Source organism: Oncorhynchus kisutch, linkage group LG23 (assembly GCF_002021735.2).
Source record: "Oncorhynchus kisutch isolate 150728-3 linkage group LG23, Okis_V2, whole genome shotgun sequence".
NCBI classification, from domain to species: domain Eukaryota; kingdom Metazoa; phylum Chordata; class Actinopteri; order Salmoniformes; family Salmonidae; genus Oncorhynchus; species Oncorhynchus kisutch.
In genome coordinates, this window is record NC_034196.2 from 14698352 (window position 1) to 14716718 (window position 18367).

At 45.2% G+C, this 18367-nt stretch overlaps 2 protein-coding genes across 3 annotated transcripts; one reads left to right on the forward strand and one right to left on the reverse strand.

Moving 5' to 3' along the window:
* Nucleotides 1-2446: 2446 nt before the first annotated feature.
* On the forward strand, nucleotides 2447-6687 carry cimip2b (ciliary microtubule inner protein 2B). The gene is made up of 6 exons (XM_020457320.2): nucleotides 2447-2806; nucleotides 3445-3668; nucleotides 3766-3920; nucleotides 4530-4662; nucleotides 5882-6094; nucleotides 6258-6687. Exons 1-6 carry the CDS (start codon nucleotides 2742-2744, stop codon nucleotides 6398-6400), a joined length of 933 nt encoding a protein of 310 aa, XP_020312909.1. The 5' UTR covers nucleotides 2447-2741; the 3' UTR covers nucleotides 6401-6687.
* A 180-nt stretch (nucleotides 6688-6867) lies between these two features.
* LOC109868167 (iporin) lies at nucleotides 6868-17686 on the reverse strand. Of its 2 annotated transcripts, none has more exons than XM_031802407.1 (9): nucleotides 16078-17686; nucleotides 15610-15910; nucleotides 14499-15500; nucleotides 10002-10078; nucleotides 9651-9825; nucleotides 9406-9511; nucleotides 9251-9297; nucleotides 8442-9156; nucleotides 6868-8356 (listed from the first exon to the last, which is right to left on the reverse strand). In XM_031802407.1, the coding sequence occupies exons 1-9, from the start codon at nucleotides 17359-17361 to the stop codon at nucleotides 8245-8247; spliced, it is 3819 nt and encodes a 1272-aa protein (XP_031658267.1). In that variant the 5' UTR covers nucleotides 17362-17686; the 3' UTR covers nucleotides 6868-8244. The 2 variants fall into 2 exon arrangements, with proteins under 2 accessions (XP_031658267.1, XP_031658268.1); XM_031802408.1 differs by having other exon boundaries at nucleotides 6925-8356; nucleotides 15610-15907.
* Nucleotides 17687-18367: the final 681 nt, after the last annotated feature.

Sequence of the window (18367 nt, forward strand, 5' to 3'; positions counted from 1 at the left end):
TGAAAATAAGAATTTGTTCTTAAACTAGTTAAATAAAGGTAAAAACAAAACAAAAAAACTCCAACACAATGTGATATCTGAGATTCAGAACTTGGAATGTGTAGAAGGAGCCTTCCTGTCTGGTTATTCTGATAAGGATCTTACATTCCAGTTCCCTCGTGAATAGTGATGGTATTGTCTCATCAGGTCACAGACACAAGGAAGACCTGAAGAAGACAAAGAAGATCAAGATGTCCACACAATTTTGTCGGTTGTCACTTAAGTCATGAAGTTTGTATGTGGCCTAAAACTCCAAAGGCTGTGACCTATCTGAGCCACTTACTTACACAAGCATAGCCTATACATAGGCTGCCACTCGCTTATATTCTATTTGGATTTACACATAACTCATTTGTTTTGAGTGTACAGGCAGAATCGGCACCTGTAAACACTGATGTGAAAGGCAATTGTCACTCAGGAATATGATATTAGAATATATGTATGTATTATTATGTTGTTTTTTTTACACATGCCGTATGATGATAATAATAATAATAAATATAGCTGCGAGCAGCAATGAACGGGGTTCACATGATGATAGAAAGGACACAAGATCAGCTGGATAACAAAGGAAGCACTTTATCATGCAGGAACTATGCTGCCACTGTGGAAGTGGATTTACAGTGGTTTATATGGACTCATTTTTTAATTTTTAATTTGACCTTTATTTAACTAGGCAAGTCAGTTAAGAACAAGAACAAATTCTTATTTTCAATGACAGCCTAGGAACAGTGGGTTAACTGCCTGTTCAGGGGCAGAACGACAGATTTGTACCTTGTCAGCTCAGGGACTTGCAACCTTCCGGTTACTAGTCCAACGCTCTAACCACTAGGCTACCCTGCTGCCCTATAAAAAGGGTAAGACATGTGCCATGGGCCTACATTCCACATTTGGTCCTATGGTTCATGAGCAGATGTCTTTTTTGCATATTTTAGCATATTACTGTATGTGCTAATATGCATTCTTTTTATTTTGTTTTAATTAACCTTTATTTAACTAGGCAAGTCAGTTAAAGAAAGAAAATATTATTTACAATGACGGCTGACCTCGGCCAAACCCTAACCCGGACGATACTGGGCCAATTGTGTGCCGGTCTACGGGACTCCCAATCACATCCCGGTTGAACCAGCATCTGTAGTGATGCCTCTAGCGCTGAGATGTAGTGCCTTAGACCGCTGCGCCACTCGGGACCCCATCTACTGGTATAGTGTGGCCAGCTTTGAATACATCAACGTTATTTTCTCAAACTCTTTAGGGACTATTGTGATTAGTCCAAATACCACATTTGGAGTGAATCTGACTTATAGTCCATGAGAAGGTTTTTTTGGGAGTTGCATAGTATTTTTTGTTGTCGTATTAATAGTTTCCTTACTTTTTAAGATATCAACACTAAAGTTAATAGTTCATCATGGTAATGTCTTTACTGACCCTTTCAAGTTGATAAGCGCTGTATATAATATATCTATTATTAGGGGTACAAAGGATTTAAATGGACATGTAAAATCTGATTTCCTGATCTATCTATAACTCAACCCTCTCTTAACCAGTCCCTTAGCTTTCTCAAACTAAGTTAAGATATGCACCATGGGCCAGCATACCACATGTGGTGTTGTTATTGCTTATGAAAATACTTTTTTTTAAAGGTTTTCCAAACTTTCCAAGGTGGAGGAAAATCTATCCTGACAGACCTTAAGGGTCCTTGAGGCAAATTTGTTCAGGATGAGAAAAGACACCTACATGCAAAGTTTCAAGTCTGTAGGTCAAACTGGGCATCGGATATGAGGGTTTAAGTGAGACTGCTTATAACGAACCACTTCTAGTTTCTGTGTGCCAAATTAGTAAAAAGTTACCAATCTATGTTTGAAATATTTGACCATATCAAGGGAAAAAAAGTATACAAGAACAACAACAGGTTTCAGAGCTTTACTGTGAACACCTACTAAATACCATAGATGTATTTTATATAGTGCTTTCATAAGAATCTAAAAGTAGCTGGCAGGGAGCTGGCAGTTCATGGGAGACGATCTTCCCCAGCAGGATGATGATGTAGTTCAGAAGAGTAGTAGCTTGAGTGGCCCAGGAAATATCCCAGACAATGCAGCAATGCTGCTTTAATGCACCAGGTGTCGCTATTTCATGCCACAAACTGTATATCCTTTCAGATAAGTAATTTTCTGTCAAAATGAACAATGAATCAATTCATTTATTTATAAATTTTTCCCATAGGAAAATATAAGATCTGATAATAAAAAGTGGGGGAAACATGTGAGATGGCTAAAACAGTAGGGCTTGTGTAAAAACAACTTTGGCTATAGAATAACATTTAAATGTGAAATGTAAATATTTGGTAGGCTAGTGTTCATTCAAATGACACTACACCTATTTGACCATAAGGTGCGATGGCGGTGCTTATTTACCACCGCGGACTGAAGGAACAAGTTGTAGCCTACAGTACAGCACTTAACGACCACAACAAGCTTTAGAATGTTGGGGGCAAAAGGCGCACAGATGAACGTCTTACCTCACAAAGCCAACAATGACGGAATAATGGATTCTTGACCTGGTCTAGTCGAAGAAATATCTCTGCGCGTTGTCCACATCCTCTCCACCTGACAACCACACACAAACACAGAACTGCAAAGTTGGCTGCTGTCCGGCGTCCATCTCAAGTTCCGTGTTCAGTGGTACAGTGTGCGGTCAACATGGATGAATTCCCCCCCAAATTCAGCAAGGTGCTGGTGACACCTGATCCGCAGTACATACCGGGGTAGGTTATTCACATTGAATTAATGAATTAATTAAATATACACTCTAATTAGATGCGTGTTATATTGACGTTATTTGTATTACGTGCATGGTGTGCTATTTCTATTTAAATTCTAAACCTTTTTAATGATGCATTATTCTATTCGTGCATCATTCCATTGATTTTATGCTTGCGCATACCTTTACATTTTACTTGATTATTATGCCTTTTTATGTCGTTACACATAGCATACATTCGGCCTACTATATGCCTAAGGAATCAGCACAAACAACTGAACAAACCTACACGAAATGTCCATGAGCAAGAGCAAGTCCAGTGCTCGAGGCCAAAAGTATTTTGTGATGGCAATCACCCATGGCAACCGTTCCCAGGAAGGTTGAACTCTGAGGCTAAACTCGCTGACATTAAGGAACACAACACAGCTTAAACTAAATACCATGAGATCCATACAGTCACCTTTCACCTCAATAAAGCCTTACTTTGATATAAGCATTGTAAATCAAATAAAAAGGGTTTCAAATATTTACACTAGGCCTACTGTCAACATAACAGAGAATAAATCCAAAAAGGCCTGTTTGAAATCTAATCACAATCCTCACCACAACCACCACCTCTCTCATCTCTCTCTCTGTCCTCAGGTATGCAGGTTACTGCCCCCAGCTGAAGTACCACCTGGGGAAGACCTACGGCCAGCTGACTGCCAAGCTGCTGTCCTCTCCGGAGGTGTCGCGCTCACGTCGCCTGGTCCTCCACACGGGCCGCTTCCCCTCCACAGAGACAGACACGGGCCCGCGGGACGGGAACTGGAGGAGCCACCATGGAGAACGCAGGAATCTAGAGAGGATGATACCGGGCTACACTGGTAAACACACTGTTACTCAGTTTTCATACATTAAGCAGAACATCTCTTCCATCTGTAAAGTATGCTTTGCATTGTTTTGACATGGTGTCTTTTCCAGGCTTTGTCCCCAAAAGCCAGAACTACTTCTCCCGTACCTACGCAGAGACGTGTCGCGAGGCACTGTCTGAGTTTGACCGAGACCAGCAGAGGAGGGTTCGTCTGGCACCAGCAAACAAACCGCTTGTCAGCAACACCACCAATTCCGAGTTTAAAGTAATCAGCTCTAATCTCTCTCCTATATACACACACACGCACGCACGCACGCACGCACGCACGCACGCACGCACGCACGCACGCACGCACGCACGCACGCACGCACGCACGCACACACACACACACACACACACACACACACACACACACACACACACACACACACACACACACACACACACACACACACACACACACACACACACACACACACACACACACACACACACACACACACACATTTAATAATCCATGCTGAGATCCTGTGGCATTTATCACTCTCTGTCTCAGTCTAAATGAGGCCGGCTGCATGACCTGAAGAGCTCTCCAATCATAGATTCAAACCAATTAAGTATTTGAGATTCACAGCCATTGTCTCTTGTTGTGTAGGAGCTGACAGGAAAGCTCAACAACACAAGCAATTACTGTTAGCCACTTAGGTTAATGGAATGATAACTTTACATTGATACCATGCGAGAAAATATTATCCTCTTATAATCAAAGGTCTATAGTCTGGGATAGGGCCATTGGTAGGAGCCGGAAGCTTGAATACCTTCTCTGTCTCAACCATAGTGTCTGTCTGTCTGCCATTTTGTCTACCCCCTTCAGCCTCGGAGACTGAGCCCCCCTCTGACGGCCATCTCCAAAGAGCCAGACCCCTACGAGGCCCTGGACCCCTGGAAGCCCAAAGTGTCTCCTTACTTCATGGAGGACAGCAGTCCACACAAGTACTTCATCTCAGGTAGGTACAGTATGCTAGAGGTACCATTTAAAAAAAACTCATACACAAGATGGCCAAAAGTATGTTGACAATCTCCATAGACAAACAGTGGCAGTAGGACTTGGCACCGTCATAGGATGACACCTTTCTAAGTCAGTACGTCAAATTTCTGCCCTGCTAGAGCTGTCCCGGTCAACTGTAAGTGCTGTTATTGTAAAGTGGAGATGTCTAGGAGCAACAACAGCTCAGCCGCGAAGTGGTAGGCCACACAAGCTCACAGAAATGGGACCGCCGAGTGCTGAAGCTTGTAGCACATAAAAATTGTCTGTCCTCAGTTGCAACACTCGCTACTGAGTTCCAAACTGCCTCTGAAAGCAACGTCAGCACAATAACTGTTCGTCGGGAGCGTCAAGAAATGGATTTCCATGGCAGAGCAGCCGCACACAAGCCTAAGATCACTATACGTAATGACAAGTGTCAGCTGGAGTGGTGTAAAGCTCGCAACCATTGGATTCTGGAGCAGTGGAAATGCATTCTCTGGAGTGATGAATCACGTTTCACCATCTGACAGTCCGAATGACGAATCGGAGTTTGGCGGATGCCAGGAGAACGCCAATGCATAGTGCCAACTGTCAAGTTTGGTGGAGGAGGAATAATGGTCTGGGGCTGTTTTTCATGGTTCGGGCTAGGCCTCTTAGTTCCAGTGAAGGGACATTCCAGTGAAGGGACATCATAATGCTACATTCTATACAAATCTGTGCTTACAACATTGTGGCAAGAGTTTGGTGAAGACTCTTTCCTGTTTCAGCATGACAATGCCCCTGTGCACGAAGCAAGGTCTATACAGAAATGTTTTTTTGAGATTATGTGGAATAACTTGACTAGCCTGCACAGAGCCCTGACCTCAACCCCATTGAACACCTTTGGGATGAATTGGAACGCCGACTGCGAGCCAGGCCTCATCTCCTAACATCAGTGCCCGACCTCACTAATGCTCTTGTGGCTGAATGGAAGCCCCCCGCAGCAATGTTCCAACATCTAGTGGAAAGCCTTCCCAGAAGAGAGGAGGCTGTTATAGCAGCAAAGGGGGGACCAACTCCATATTAATGCTCATGATTTTGGAATGAGATCTTTGACCAGCAGGTGTCCACTTACTTTTGCGTGTATGAGTGTATGCAACACAATCAACTGTATATGAGTCTCTGTATTGACTAGATCTTCCATTGAGGCATGTATTTAGGTTTCACAGGGTATGTGCCCAAATCTCGCTTCCTGATTGGCACGGGCTACCCCATCACCACCAACAAGGCCCTGGTCCAGTTTGGAAAGGAAATGAGGAGTGACCCCACCTCCCTGCGCCTCCCTGGGGAGGAATCAGGAGTCCTACCCCCCATCCCCACAGTCTACCCATCCCACCGGGGCCTGCTGCCCTCCTACACCGGCCATGTTCCAGGTGGACCTAAACTTATTCAAAACACTATAGTACCAAGAGTCACACACACACAGTTCTGAAATCTCCATATTTTGTTTTAAAATGGATCATGTCATCACATGGTAGATCATGTGATACTGTAACATTATTGCTTAACTATAATATTATTTTGATCTGCCCACAGGACACAAGTTCAGGTACGGCCAAACCTTTGGGCAGCTTACCCACAATGCCCTTGGGGCTAAGCGGCACTCAGAAGATAGAGGCCAGAGCTCAGTAACGGAGGTACAATCTACAAGACAATCACATGACTTGATAAATGACTAGGGTAGAGAACACATCATGGAGTTGTTTTGAGTGATGAATCCAAGGACATTGAAATAAATGTATATGTCTGTGGAACAGCAACACCTTGGTCTGTGGACTCTGTACATCCCAGAGTGAATCGTAATAATGATATATGACCAGAACATGTACACACTGTGAATATGGGCAGTGGAACACTGTTTGTCCTGTATTTAGCGATATACACTGCAGTTCAAAAGTTTGGGGTCACTTTGGAAAGAAAATCACATTTTTGGTCCATTAAAATAACATTAAATTGATCAGAAATACAGTATAGACATTGTTAATGTTGTAAATGACTATTGTAGCTGGAAATGTCAGATTTTTCTATGGAATATCTATGTGTTCCAATGGCATGTTGTGTTAGCTAATGTGCTTTTCTTTTCTTTAAAAAAAATTCTACGTGATCTACGTTAAATCTGCTGTACAAGTGGATGTGAAACATAAGAGAAATCAATACCTTTTTATTCAGAATGGTTGATTGTCACTGGGAACTTACACTCAGAGAGGGTGCATTCTGTGTAACCTTTATTTAACTAGGCAAGTCAGTTAAGAACAAATTCTTATTTACAATGACGGCCTACCGGGGGAACAGTGGGTTAACTGCCTTGTTCAGGGGCAGAATGACAGATTTTTACCTAGTCAGCTCGGGGATTCAAACCAGGAACCTTTCGATTCCCAACGCTCTAACCACTAGGCTACCTGCCACCCCAGCGTAGACCATTCTTCTAAGGTTTTAGGGGAAGGACAGTTAGGTTGGGGAGCAAATATGATAAACTCACTTTCACATTTATTGCAAAGACTATAATAACCAAGTCATTCCTGTCACGTAAATCCAGACTTTGCCTTTCTCTTTAGCTTAGTAGTACTGGCCTATCAAAATGGTGTACACCTGAAACACAACATGTTAGCTTTATATTGTGCAAACAACACACTCCATTTGGAACCTAACAGTTCCACAAATCTAGACTTTTCTTCCCTAAATATTTACAAAACTCATTAAAAAAAAAACTGTATAATAAGATATTGTTGTAGGTAGTACAGTACAACCACACACAGTAGTAGGCCTAAATTAGCACCTAATGACTCCTTGAACATTTGTTTTAACCCATGCTAGAGTCAGACCTCCATGTTTGTCTAGTTGAATGTGAAGGCAACCCCCTTTTGGAAGATAAGCCACTGCACAAGGCTGCTGGCTGGAATAATATGTGGCACTAGTAAACATGGCTAGTAAAGATTGCCTTTCTGCATTCTTTGTTGTCATTCCATTCGCACATAGGATAGTCACACGGGGTAGAGGTTGGAAAGTAGAGGATCAGATTGACAGTATTAGGAGAATAGGATGCTACTGTATGGTATGCATGCAGCTCCATGACATACTTATTGGTTTCTTCTGCAGAGTCTGGGATGTTGTACTTTCAGATCAAGGCAAGACCCTAACATGGGAGGAGCCTCTCTGACCACACAGTTTGATTGACAGGTTCACAGGGAGAATATATTGCATAAATCCCAATTCATGACAGATGAAAAGAAGCACTTGTAAATCTAATAATACATGGGGGGGGGGGGGGGGGAGTTGTTATTGCCTAATAATAACATAGCAAAAAGTATCACCCATGCTCCGATAGTTGTATCAACTGGTCTACTGTGCTTTTCTGACCAGTGTGAGTATGTTCTAGCTGAGGTGTCTGTGTGTAACACTGTGCACTATAACACTGACTCAGGATCATGCGGTTGACATTTTTGGTGGTGTATCTTTTCTTCTCCTCCCTATCCCTCTCTACTCATCAGAGGGTTGGGTGAGTGTGGTCATAGGGGCACAATGTCTATGTCTGGTGTTTCTGGTCAGGCTGTGGAGCTGGGAGTTTCCCTGACCACACTGTATGAGCCAATAGGCCCAGCTGAGACCTGTCCAACTGCAGCCACTGTGAAGGTCTCCTTTAAGACAAGAGAAATGCAGTTATTAAGGAGGAATTGTAATAACACCATAGGAACAGGTTAGCCAGAGTTAAGTAATTCTGACCTTTTCTGGGCCTGTGTCCCATTGAGATTTTGAGGTGCCCTCTGTGTCCTGGTGGGGGGATTCCCTCCTGATCCAAACAGCTTGGCCCAGCGTAGCCCACCCTGGGAGAGGCTCTCATCCTGGGGGTCTGCCGGCATCCTGGGGGTCTCCGGCCCAGTTCCTTCCCTCCTGCCCTCCTGTGAACTCTCACCTTCTCTCCGCCCCTCCATCCCCTGCTGAGGCTCAGTGTGGATGACATCCATGTAAATCTGTCCATATTCCACCCCCCCCTCTGTGTGGGCAGGCCGTCTCTGCCACCACCCTGGACTGGTGACTGACCACAGACTTCTGCTAGACTTGCCTAAATGCCTCACCCACTTCTCATGACCCATGACCTTTGACCCCTGGGTGGACCCCTGAAGATGCTGTACCAGCTGGTGTGGGTCACCTGGTGGCCTGCTATTATCTCTGGGACCATCCATAGAACCATATGTCCCCTGTCTGTCTCCTCTCAGTAGGGGCCAACTGGTCATGAGAAAGGTGGAGCATGGTGGAGCTTGTTCCTCGGAGCAGAGCTGTCTGTTTTGCAGCAGGCGGGGCTCCAGCAGCAGGTTGAGGTCAAAGGGTAACATGGAAAGAGGCTGCAGCAGGAGAAGGAGCTCCTGGAACAGAGGCTGACACTGCCCCTGCGACATGGCGAGGAAACCCCATGGATGGTAGTGATCTGTCACCATGTCTGGGGAGAGGAGAGTTGGGAAGAGTATGAGAGAGGTATGTTCCAATAACCTTATGTTTTCTAATTTGGAGAAATTTAAAATCTAAACGCATACCTTTTTGGTTGTAGAGGTGATTTAGCCAGAATTCCAAGGCTCTCAAGCTAAAAGAGAGAATATAAGTCCTTCATTTTACAATCATAACATTTAATAAATCACCATTAGAACACAATTTGATACACTAAAAAAGAGTGAGACTTGAAGGGACTCACTTGAGCAGGCCCATGATGAAGGCTCGTAGTCTCATACAGTGGCTGGTCAGCAGGGAGCACTGCCTCACCTTGGACAATAGGCTGTGTAGCACCTGGGTGGTAGGGCCTTAGATAGGAACAGAGACCATTGAACTACAACCCCCATTAGCAAATGCAGCACTGTAGTCATACACTCATCAGCATCAAACCTACCACAACCACCCACATCATCATCATTACCATCATCACCACATTGTGTCTCTGACCTGTCTGAGTGGAGGCCTCCACCACATTCCAGGCGTGGTTGTGTCGATGACCGATGATCAGGTCAAGTTTGTGGTCCCTAAGGCCATCCTGCAGAATGTTCTGGATGGTGGGACACAGATGCTCCAGGACTATACCACCAATGGTGGGACTCCTCGAGCTGTTCCCTAGCCGGATCTGGAGAGAAGTGGGACATTATCATATGATCATGATCAATAATTACACTTTAATTAAAAATAACATACATTTATGGGAGTTGATTCACCCTATTCAGGGTTACTGTCAGTTTTTGTGAATTGGTTATTCTAGTTCCCTTCAGATTGCTTTTAGCTTTTAGCTTTGCTGCACTCTACCTTTTCCACAGGATCTCGACTGGTGCCAAAATGAGCCATGATCAAATCCACTGCCAAGCTCACAGATTTCAGCAGACCTGGAGAAACATGGAAAGAAGCAATCAGGAGTTAGCTCATTTAATATTCTGTGCCATGCAGGGGGGGTTATCAAAATGCCTGAGGGACTGACATAAAGCAGATTTGATTCATTAACCAGAAACATCAGACACTGAATAAAAAGGGTGTATATACAGAACCACATGGGAACATCCATGATTCATCTCCCTTCCATCTTGCTCTGGCTCTTCTCTAAAATGTCAGGTTACATTCTTAATGCGTATTGAATCTGCCTTACAATGCTCTCCCCTGCCAAACAGTCAGTACACCACTGTTCACGCTTTGCTTTCACAAGACAATGTGCATACAAGCACGGGATTGACATTTACATTGTTTGGTTCTAATCATGTGTGTGTCTGTATTGTGACACCAAAATAACATACATCTGTGAATCATATATCCAGCGTATCAACAACACTGCACCCACTGCAACAAACAGAAACTGGAGCTTGCACACTCACATAAACACACACTAAATGTCTCAGCCAATCCAATGCAGGGAGAGAAAAATAGGTCATGTTTTAAAGAAACCCCCTTCAGGGTATTGAAGGCACTGCTGCAGAAAGCTCTGCTGCTGTTCTCTTTAGAACCCAGCAGCAGCACAGAGTAACAGACAGTGTAGGATTCCAGTTTCCCATAATGACTGTTCAGTAATAATCCAATGACTCTCCATCTTGACATAACACTAGATTACTGACACTGTCTACCCATCACACACATCCTCTGATTTATACATTGACATCACACACAGCCAACATTACATCACACAATCCACATTATATGCTCTCAGCTCAAAACACACATAACCCCATTAACTTAACTCCGTTTTGTTCTACGACCCCCACAAGTTTCTTGGGACTTGTCTGAAGTCGGTAACAGCCGACCCGCCAACTTCTGTCTGTAGCGTCCGTACAGTTTTGGCTACACACTAACTATGAGCGCTTTGTGTAAAGTTGAGAAGTACTGTATATATGGAGACTGTTTAGTAACAGGGTTCAAAACAGTGGTGGATAAAGTATCAAAATGTCATTCTGTAGTAAAAGTAAAGATACCTTATAGAAAGTTACTCAAGTAAAAGTAAACGTTACCCAGTAAAATACTACTTGAGTAAATGTATAAATGTATTTGGTTCCAAATATACTTAAGTATCAAAAGTAAATGTAATTGCTCAATTACTTAAGTATCAAAAGTCAAAGTAGAAGTATAAATCATTTCAAATTCCGCAAAGCAGACAGCACCATTTTCTTGTTTTTACAAGGTACAAATAGCCAGGTGCACACATCAACACTCAGACATAAATGACAAAAGATGCATTTGTGTTGAGTGAGTCCGCCAGATCAGAGGCAGAAGGGATTACCATGTGTTGTCTTGATGAGTGCGTCAATTACACAATTTTCCTGTCCTGCTAAGCATTCAAAATGTAATGAGTACTTTTGGGTGTTAGGTAAAATGTATAGAGTAAAAAATATATTATTTTCTTTAGGAATGTAATGAAGTAAAAATAAAAGTTGTCGAAAATATAAATAGTAAAGTACAGATACCCCCCAAAAAGATTTAAGTAGTACTTTACACCACTGGTTAAAAAAAAAATATATTTGTTTCCTGATCTTTCTTATCTCTCAGATATAGGATAGAGACTTCCATTTAATTAGTTTTTTGGACTATCTGTTGTTCCATGTAGTGAATATGTTATTCAAAGCGTTTGTATGGGCTAATAGTAAGGCCAAATAAACATTTTCATAATTTTTGTTTTACATATACAGTACCAGTCAAATGTTTGGACACACCTACTCATTCAAGGGTTTTTCTTTATATTTACTATTTTCTATATTTTAGAATAATAATGAAGGCATCAAAACTATGAAATAACACATATGGAATCATGTAGTAACCAACAAAAGTGTTAAACAAATTAAAATATATTTTATATTTGAGATTCTTCAAAGTGGCCACCCTTTGCCTTTTTGGCAAAAGAAAAAGAGTATCTCATGATAAGCTATAGACCACACTATCTGCCAAGAGAGTTTTCATCTATATTTCTCATAGCTGTCTATTTACCACCACAAATCGATGATGACACTAAGACCACAACGAGCTGTATAAAGCCTTAGGCAAACAAGAAAATGCTCATCCAGAGGCAGCGCTCCTAGTGGCCGGGGACTTTAATGCAGTGAAACTTAAATCCGTTGTACCTACTTTTTAACAGCATGTTACTTGTGCAACAAGAGGAAAAAAACTCTAGAGAGACACATACAAAGTTCTCCCTTGCCCTCCATTTGGCAAATCTGACCATATTTCTATCCTCCTGATTCCTGTTTACAAACAAAAGCAGGAAGTACCAGTGACTCACTTAATACGGACGTGGTCAGATGACGCAGATGCTAAGCTCAGGGCTCTTTTAATAGCACAGACTGGAATATGTTCCAGGACTCATCCATTGGCATTGAGGAGTATACCACATCAGTCAATGGCTTCATCAATAAGTGCATCGATTACATTGTCCTCACAGTGAACGTATGTACATCCCCTAGCCAGAAGCCATGGATTACAGGCAACATCCTCACTGAGCTAAAGGCTAGAGCTGCCGCTTTCAAGGAGCGGGACTCTAACCCGGACGCTTATAAGAAATCCCGCTATGCCATCATAAGAACCATCAAACAGACAAAGTGTAAATATCGGACTAATATTAAATCCTACTATATTGGCTCTGACGCACGTCGGATGTGGCAGGGCTTGCAAACTATTACCGACTATAAAGGGAAGCCCGGCCGCGAGCTGCCCAGTGACACAAGCCTACCAGACGAGCTAAACAACTTCGATGCGTGCTTCGAGGCAAGCAACACTGAAGCATGCATAAGAGCAGCAGCTGTTCTGGATGACTGTGTGATCACGCTCACCGTAGCCGATGTGAGCAAGACCTTTAAACAGGTCAACATTCACAAGGCTGCAGGGCCAGATGGATTACCAGCATGTGTACTCCGAGCATGCGCTGACCAACTGGCAAGTGTCTTCACTGACATTTTCAACCTGTCCCTGGCCGAGTCTGTAATACCAACATGTTTCAAGCAGACCACCATAGTCCCTGTGCCCATGAACACTAAGGTAACCTGCCTAAATGACTACCAACCCGTAGCACTCACGTCTCCAGCTATGAAGTGGCTCTCATCAACACCATCATCCCAGAAACCCTAGACCCACTCCCATTTGCATACCGCCCCAACAGATCCACAGATGATGCAATCTCTATTGCACTACACACTGCCCTTTGTCACCTGGACAAAAGGAACACCTACGTGAGAATGCTGTTCATTGACTACAGCTCTATGTTCAACACCATAGTGCCATCAAAGCTCATCACTAAGCTAAGGATCCTGGGACGAAACATCTACCTCTGCAACTGGATCCTAGACTTCCTGATGGGCCGTCCCCAGGTGGTAAGGGTAGGCAACAACACATCTGCCACGCTGATCCTCAACACGGGGGCCCCTCAGGGGTGCGTGCTTAGTACCCTCCCGGTTCACCCATGACTGCGTGGCCAAGCACGACTCCAACACCATCATTAAGTTTGCTGACGACACAACAGTGGTATGCCTGATCACCGACAACGATGAGACAGCCTATAGGGAGGAGGTCAGAGACCTGGAAGTGTGGTGCCAGGACAACAACCTCTCCCTCAACGTGATCAAGACAAAGGAGATGATTGTGGACTTCTCATCGATGGGGCTGTAGTGGAGCAGATTGAGAACTTCAAGTTCCTTGGTGTCCACATTACCAACAAACTAGCATGGTCCAAACACACCAAGACAGTCGTTAAGAGGGCACAGCAATGCCTATTCTCCCTCAGGAAACTGAAAAGATTTGGCATGGGTCCTCAGATCCTCAAAAAGTTCTACAGAGGGCACCATCTAGAGCATCCTGATTGCTTGTTTCACTGCCTGGTAAGGTAACTGCTCGGCCTACGACCACAAGGAGCTACAGAGGGTAGTGTGTACGGCCCAGTACATCACTGGTGTCAAGCTTCCTGCCATCCAGGACCTCTATACCAGGCGGTGTAAAGAAGGCTGTTTATTATCTATGCATACTCACTTTACCCCTACTGTACCTACATGTACATATTACCCCGACTAATCTGTACATTGACTCGGTACCGGTACCCCCTGTTGTTGTTATTTTATTGTTGTTCTTTTATTTTTTTATTTTATTTAGTAAATATTTTTCTTAAAACTGCATTGTTGGTTATGCATTGTTGGTAAGTAACCATTTCACTGTTTCACCTGTTTTATTCGGTGCATTTGACAAATACAATTTGATTTGACTTGAAAATAATATGAAATGCTCTGAGACCAGGTTGATCCATGCTCTATCACCTATACACAGATCAGGCCCCTCCCTCTTCCTCACCTCTCCTCTGCAGGTGGCTGATGGACAGAGACTCGTAGGAGGCTTCGGGTGACAGGCAGAACTCCACAGGTGGCCTACTGTCACTCAGGCTGAAGGAGTCACAGTGCTGTTGTTGATGCTGCTTTACACTGGGCCCTGCAGACACCAGGGGCTGCAGAAGGGCGCTCAGAGAGGACAGAGGGGCCACTGACGAGAGAGCAGCTGTCAGGCTACGATGAGAGGCTGCAGACCCAGTCGTAGGGACTGAGGATAGTGGGATTGTCTTATGGGGCAGTAAGGGTGGGTCTGGAGAGAAGGACACCAGCAGGTCTGGATGATGGATGTGACTGTCAGAGGGTGACATGGTTGCTACATGGGAGATGGGGCAGTGAGGGCTGTGGGTCAGGAGGACTGGGTTGAGGCTCTTCTGCTCTGGGGACAGGCGAATGAGATCTTGGCAGATCTGAGCCATGCCTTGGCTCCGTTTGATTGAATCTTTACAATGAGACTGGTTTGGGCTACTGTGGGCCTGAGCTGGGCTGGGGTAGATTTGGTCTAGGTCTTCATAGAGCTGGTCCTGGCATGAATAAGCCTGGGTTAGTTTGGTGCTTGTTTGTGATTGTTTTGGACTGGTCGAAGTGAGACCAAGGTTAGTGTGGGGCCTGTATGGACTGGAGTGTGTCCAGTTGAGTCTGGACTGGAAGCGTTCTGGACTGGGGGTGCAGGTGGAGCAGGTATCAGAACTGGAGGGGCCTTCCAGGAGGATGGCTCCATAGCTGCCTAGCGGTGAGGGATGCAGGTGGGTCAGGAGTCTGTTGCCTTTGCCTATGCACTTGGACCCTGGCTGGGAGCTGAAGCTGGGCTTGGTGTTCTTGTGGCTGATGTACTGGTCCAGCAGGGAGCCCAGGGGCTGGCTCTGAGGTTTACCCGCTGGGGGAAGCAGGACGAAGGGCTGGATGGGCAGGGAGGTGGGCCTCTGAGCCTTACTGTAGCGAACCACAGGAGTGGCCCATGAACATGCCCCTGACAGGGAGAGAGGGAGAGGGGATGAAAAGTTTTAAAGATAAGGAAAAAACAAGGGTAGATCAGCTGAATCGTAATTACACATGTACCAACTGGCTTGTTTTCTTACCCTCCTCCTCCGTCTCATGGTTCGGTGACACAGAAGGGTGGTTGGACACAGTGATACTGCCTTGGTTGGGACTCAGGAGTAGGGGGGAGTGGCTGCTACTCTGGCCCAGGGAAACTGCCTCTTGAATGGGACACAGATCCTGGGAGGTGTGGGAGTGGCTGGAGCTCTGGCAGCTGTCTGTATGTCTCTTACAGTAGGCAATCTCAGCAAAGGATGTGACATGCTGGGAGTCCCAGCTCAAACAGCGAGGATGGTGCAATGGGGTAGCTCTCCTCCCTTCTTTGTCTAAGCCTTCTTCCTGCTGGCCATGGAAAAACAGATAAAACTTTGATTAGTTGACAGGAAAGTCAACTGCTATGAAAGTCATTCTGCTCATCATACATCTTACAAATTAGTCAAAACCTAAAGAAGAAATTCAAAAGTTGTGCATTTTTTAAAACATACTGTAAGTCATTGTGGTATGCCAACCTGTTTCTCCTCCTGGCTCTGCTCTCCCCGGGCCTTACTGAAGAGGAAGTAGTGGCCCTCTGAGGTGACGCTGGTGGTGCTGGACCAGGCTGGGCTGGGCGAGGCTGATTGGGATGACAGGTCACAGGTCACCAGCTTGTAGTACTTCTGAGTGGTCCCTGTGGGCAGCAGCCTGGCCTGGCTCTGGAGACAGGAAGTGAGGTCAGAGACCTCCAGAGAGGACAGGAGGCCGTGGGCGTCGGGAAGGTAGACATTACAGTTGGAGTCCAGTGCCTGTGGTGACCAGCAGGGGACAGAAGGCCCCCCGTCAAGAGGAAAGGAGGTTGTTCTGCCCTCCTGACTGGGGCCAGCAGCTTGAGGACTCTGGGGCTCCTGGGGGAAAGGTTGCAGGTTTAGGACGACAGTGCCTTCTGCTGGCTGGGATGACTGCATTGCAGGAATGCTGAGGTCGTTTGGGGTGGCAGGGTTGTTGCTCTTGTTGTAGATCGCACTAAAGTTGACGAGAACCCCATCTGAGCTGTTGCAGGAGGAGTCTGTGACGTACTCTAGAACCCCATCAGAGAAAGACTCAGGGAAACATTTTGTTTGGCCATAGCTGAAGCAGTAGCTCTCATCACCACATTTTAGCATATTATCTTCAACATCCTCCAGTCTCTCCTGCTCCCCACAGTCCTTCAACACAGTTTTACCCCTGTTGTCATGGTTCTGACTGGCTGATTGGCTAGAAGGTTTGGAGGTCTGCCTCCCAGCATTACTCAGGGCCCAGTTAGAGTTTCCATGCAACTGCAGCACAAAAGAGGAGTCCTCATGGTATCTGTGCAGGTTATCTCCATCACTATCTTCATCCTCCTCATCTTCATCCACCCCTTCATTAGGGAGAAAGGAGTTGTGTAGCCGTAAAGTACCTCCAACTACAGGGTGTTGTTTATGTCTTTGAGAGATTGTCATCTGTGACGCCTCCTCTGATGATGATCCAGAGTCACACTTCCCACTGCTGTCACTGCCCCCCTCCCCGTCCCCCTCGACCCAGTCCTCGTTGAGGCTCCAGTAGCTGGAGGAGATATGTCTAAGACGGTTGTGGAAGGGCTCTCTCTGGAGGTTTCCTTGCTCGGGGAGGGAGGCAGCGCGGGTCAGACCCACGGAGCTGGAGCACAGTCGACCAGGCCGCTTGGAAGAGCCGCTGCACAGAGCCGCCTGCACAGGAAGCTGCCAGGGGGGGAGCTGCACCAGGGGGAAGTGACACGCAATCAGGGTGTCCCCTGATAGGCTGGCTGTCCTGATCATTATCTCAGCTCAGCAGTTGATGTTATTACTGAAAGAGTCTCCATGCTCTGAAGGAAACATCTGAAACAGGAGGAAAGGAGAGCATTAAATGGGTTATGATGATACTAGAACAGATAAGCAGCCCAATGCTACTATGAAGCCTCATCCTAATTCTGGAGTCTATAGTCAGACTCAGAATACTAATGCCTCCTCTGCCCCAAGCCATCAGCATGGCCAGCGCCAGAGCTGCATGATTCACTCAGTCAGCCGTGGCGTGCTCCCTTCCTTCCCACCTAGCAAAAGTCACCCATAGCTACTCATAGTGGTGACCCGTCATTCAGGCCAGATGGGGCGGGGGCCCACATTTTTAGGCCAATTATTTGGGGGGGAGGTTGCCTGGTTTTCATGTTATTTTGCCATTAATATGTGTCACACATCAGTTTGAAAACAAAAAAAACAGGCAAAAAAAAAAATATATATATTATATTGAGTTAATAAAGCCTCCATTTCTTGAGTAAAGCAGGTCCAAAATACAGGTGTTTCAGCCTAGATCCGTTCTCTCTGGTGGTGGTGGTGGTGGTGGTGGTGGTGGTGGTGGTGGTGGTGGTGGTGGGGCAGCCAGCGGAAAATACGGAGCGTAGGGGTTGGTAATGTTCTCTAGTTGCGCCGTGAGTGGCTCAGTGTTCTGTCACTCTGTCGCTCGAAAATGCAAGCTCCTTTGGTGCTGCCATAGAGGTACATTAGAATTGTATTTATTTAACTAGGCAAATCAGTTAAGAACAAATTATTATTTACAATGATGGCCTACCAGAAGGCAAAAGGCCTCCTGCGGTGACGGGGGCTGGGATTAAATATAAAATATAGGACAAAACATGTCACGACAAGAGAGACACCATAACACTACATAAAGAGAAACCTAATACAACAACATAGCATGGCAGCAACACATGAAAACACAGTATGGTAGCAACACAACATGACCACAACTTGGTAGCAGCACAAAACATGGTACAAACATTATTGGGCA

Coding starts and splice junctions, on each gene's coding strand:
- cimip2b (XM_020457320.2), top strand. CDS start 2,742: ATGGATGAATTCCCCCCCAAATTCAGCAAGGTGCTGGTGACACCTGAT. Junction 3,669..3,765: donor GATGATACCGGGCTACACTG/GTAAACACACTG, acceptor TGTCTTTTCCAG/GCTTTGTCCCCAAAAGCCAG. Junction 4,663..5,881: donor ACACAAGTACTTCATCTCAG/GTAGGTACAGTA, acceptor GCATGTATTTAG/GTTTCACAGGGTATGTGCCC.
- LOC109868167 (XM_031802407.1), bottom strand. CDS start 17,361: ATGATCAGGACAGCCAGCCTATCAGGGGACACCCTGATTGCGTGTCAC. Junction 10,079..14,498: donor CAGCCACCTGCAGAGGAGAG/GTGAGGAAGAGG, acceptor ATGTTTCTCCAG/GTCTGCTGAAATCTGTGAGC. Junction 9,157..9,250: donor TCACCTCTACAACCAAAAAG/GTATGCGTTTAG, acceptor TCCTCTCCCCAG/ACATGGTGACAGATCACTAC.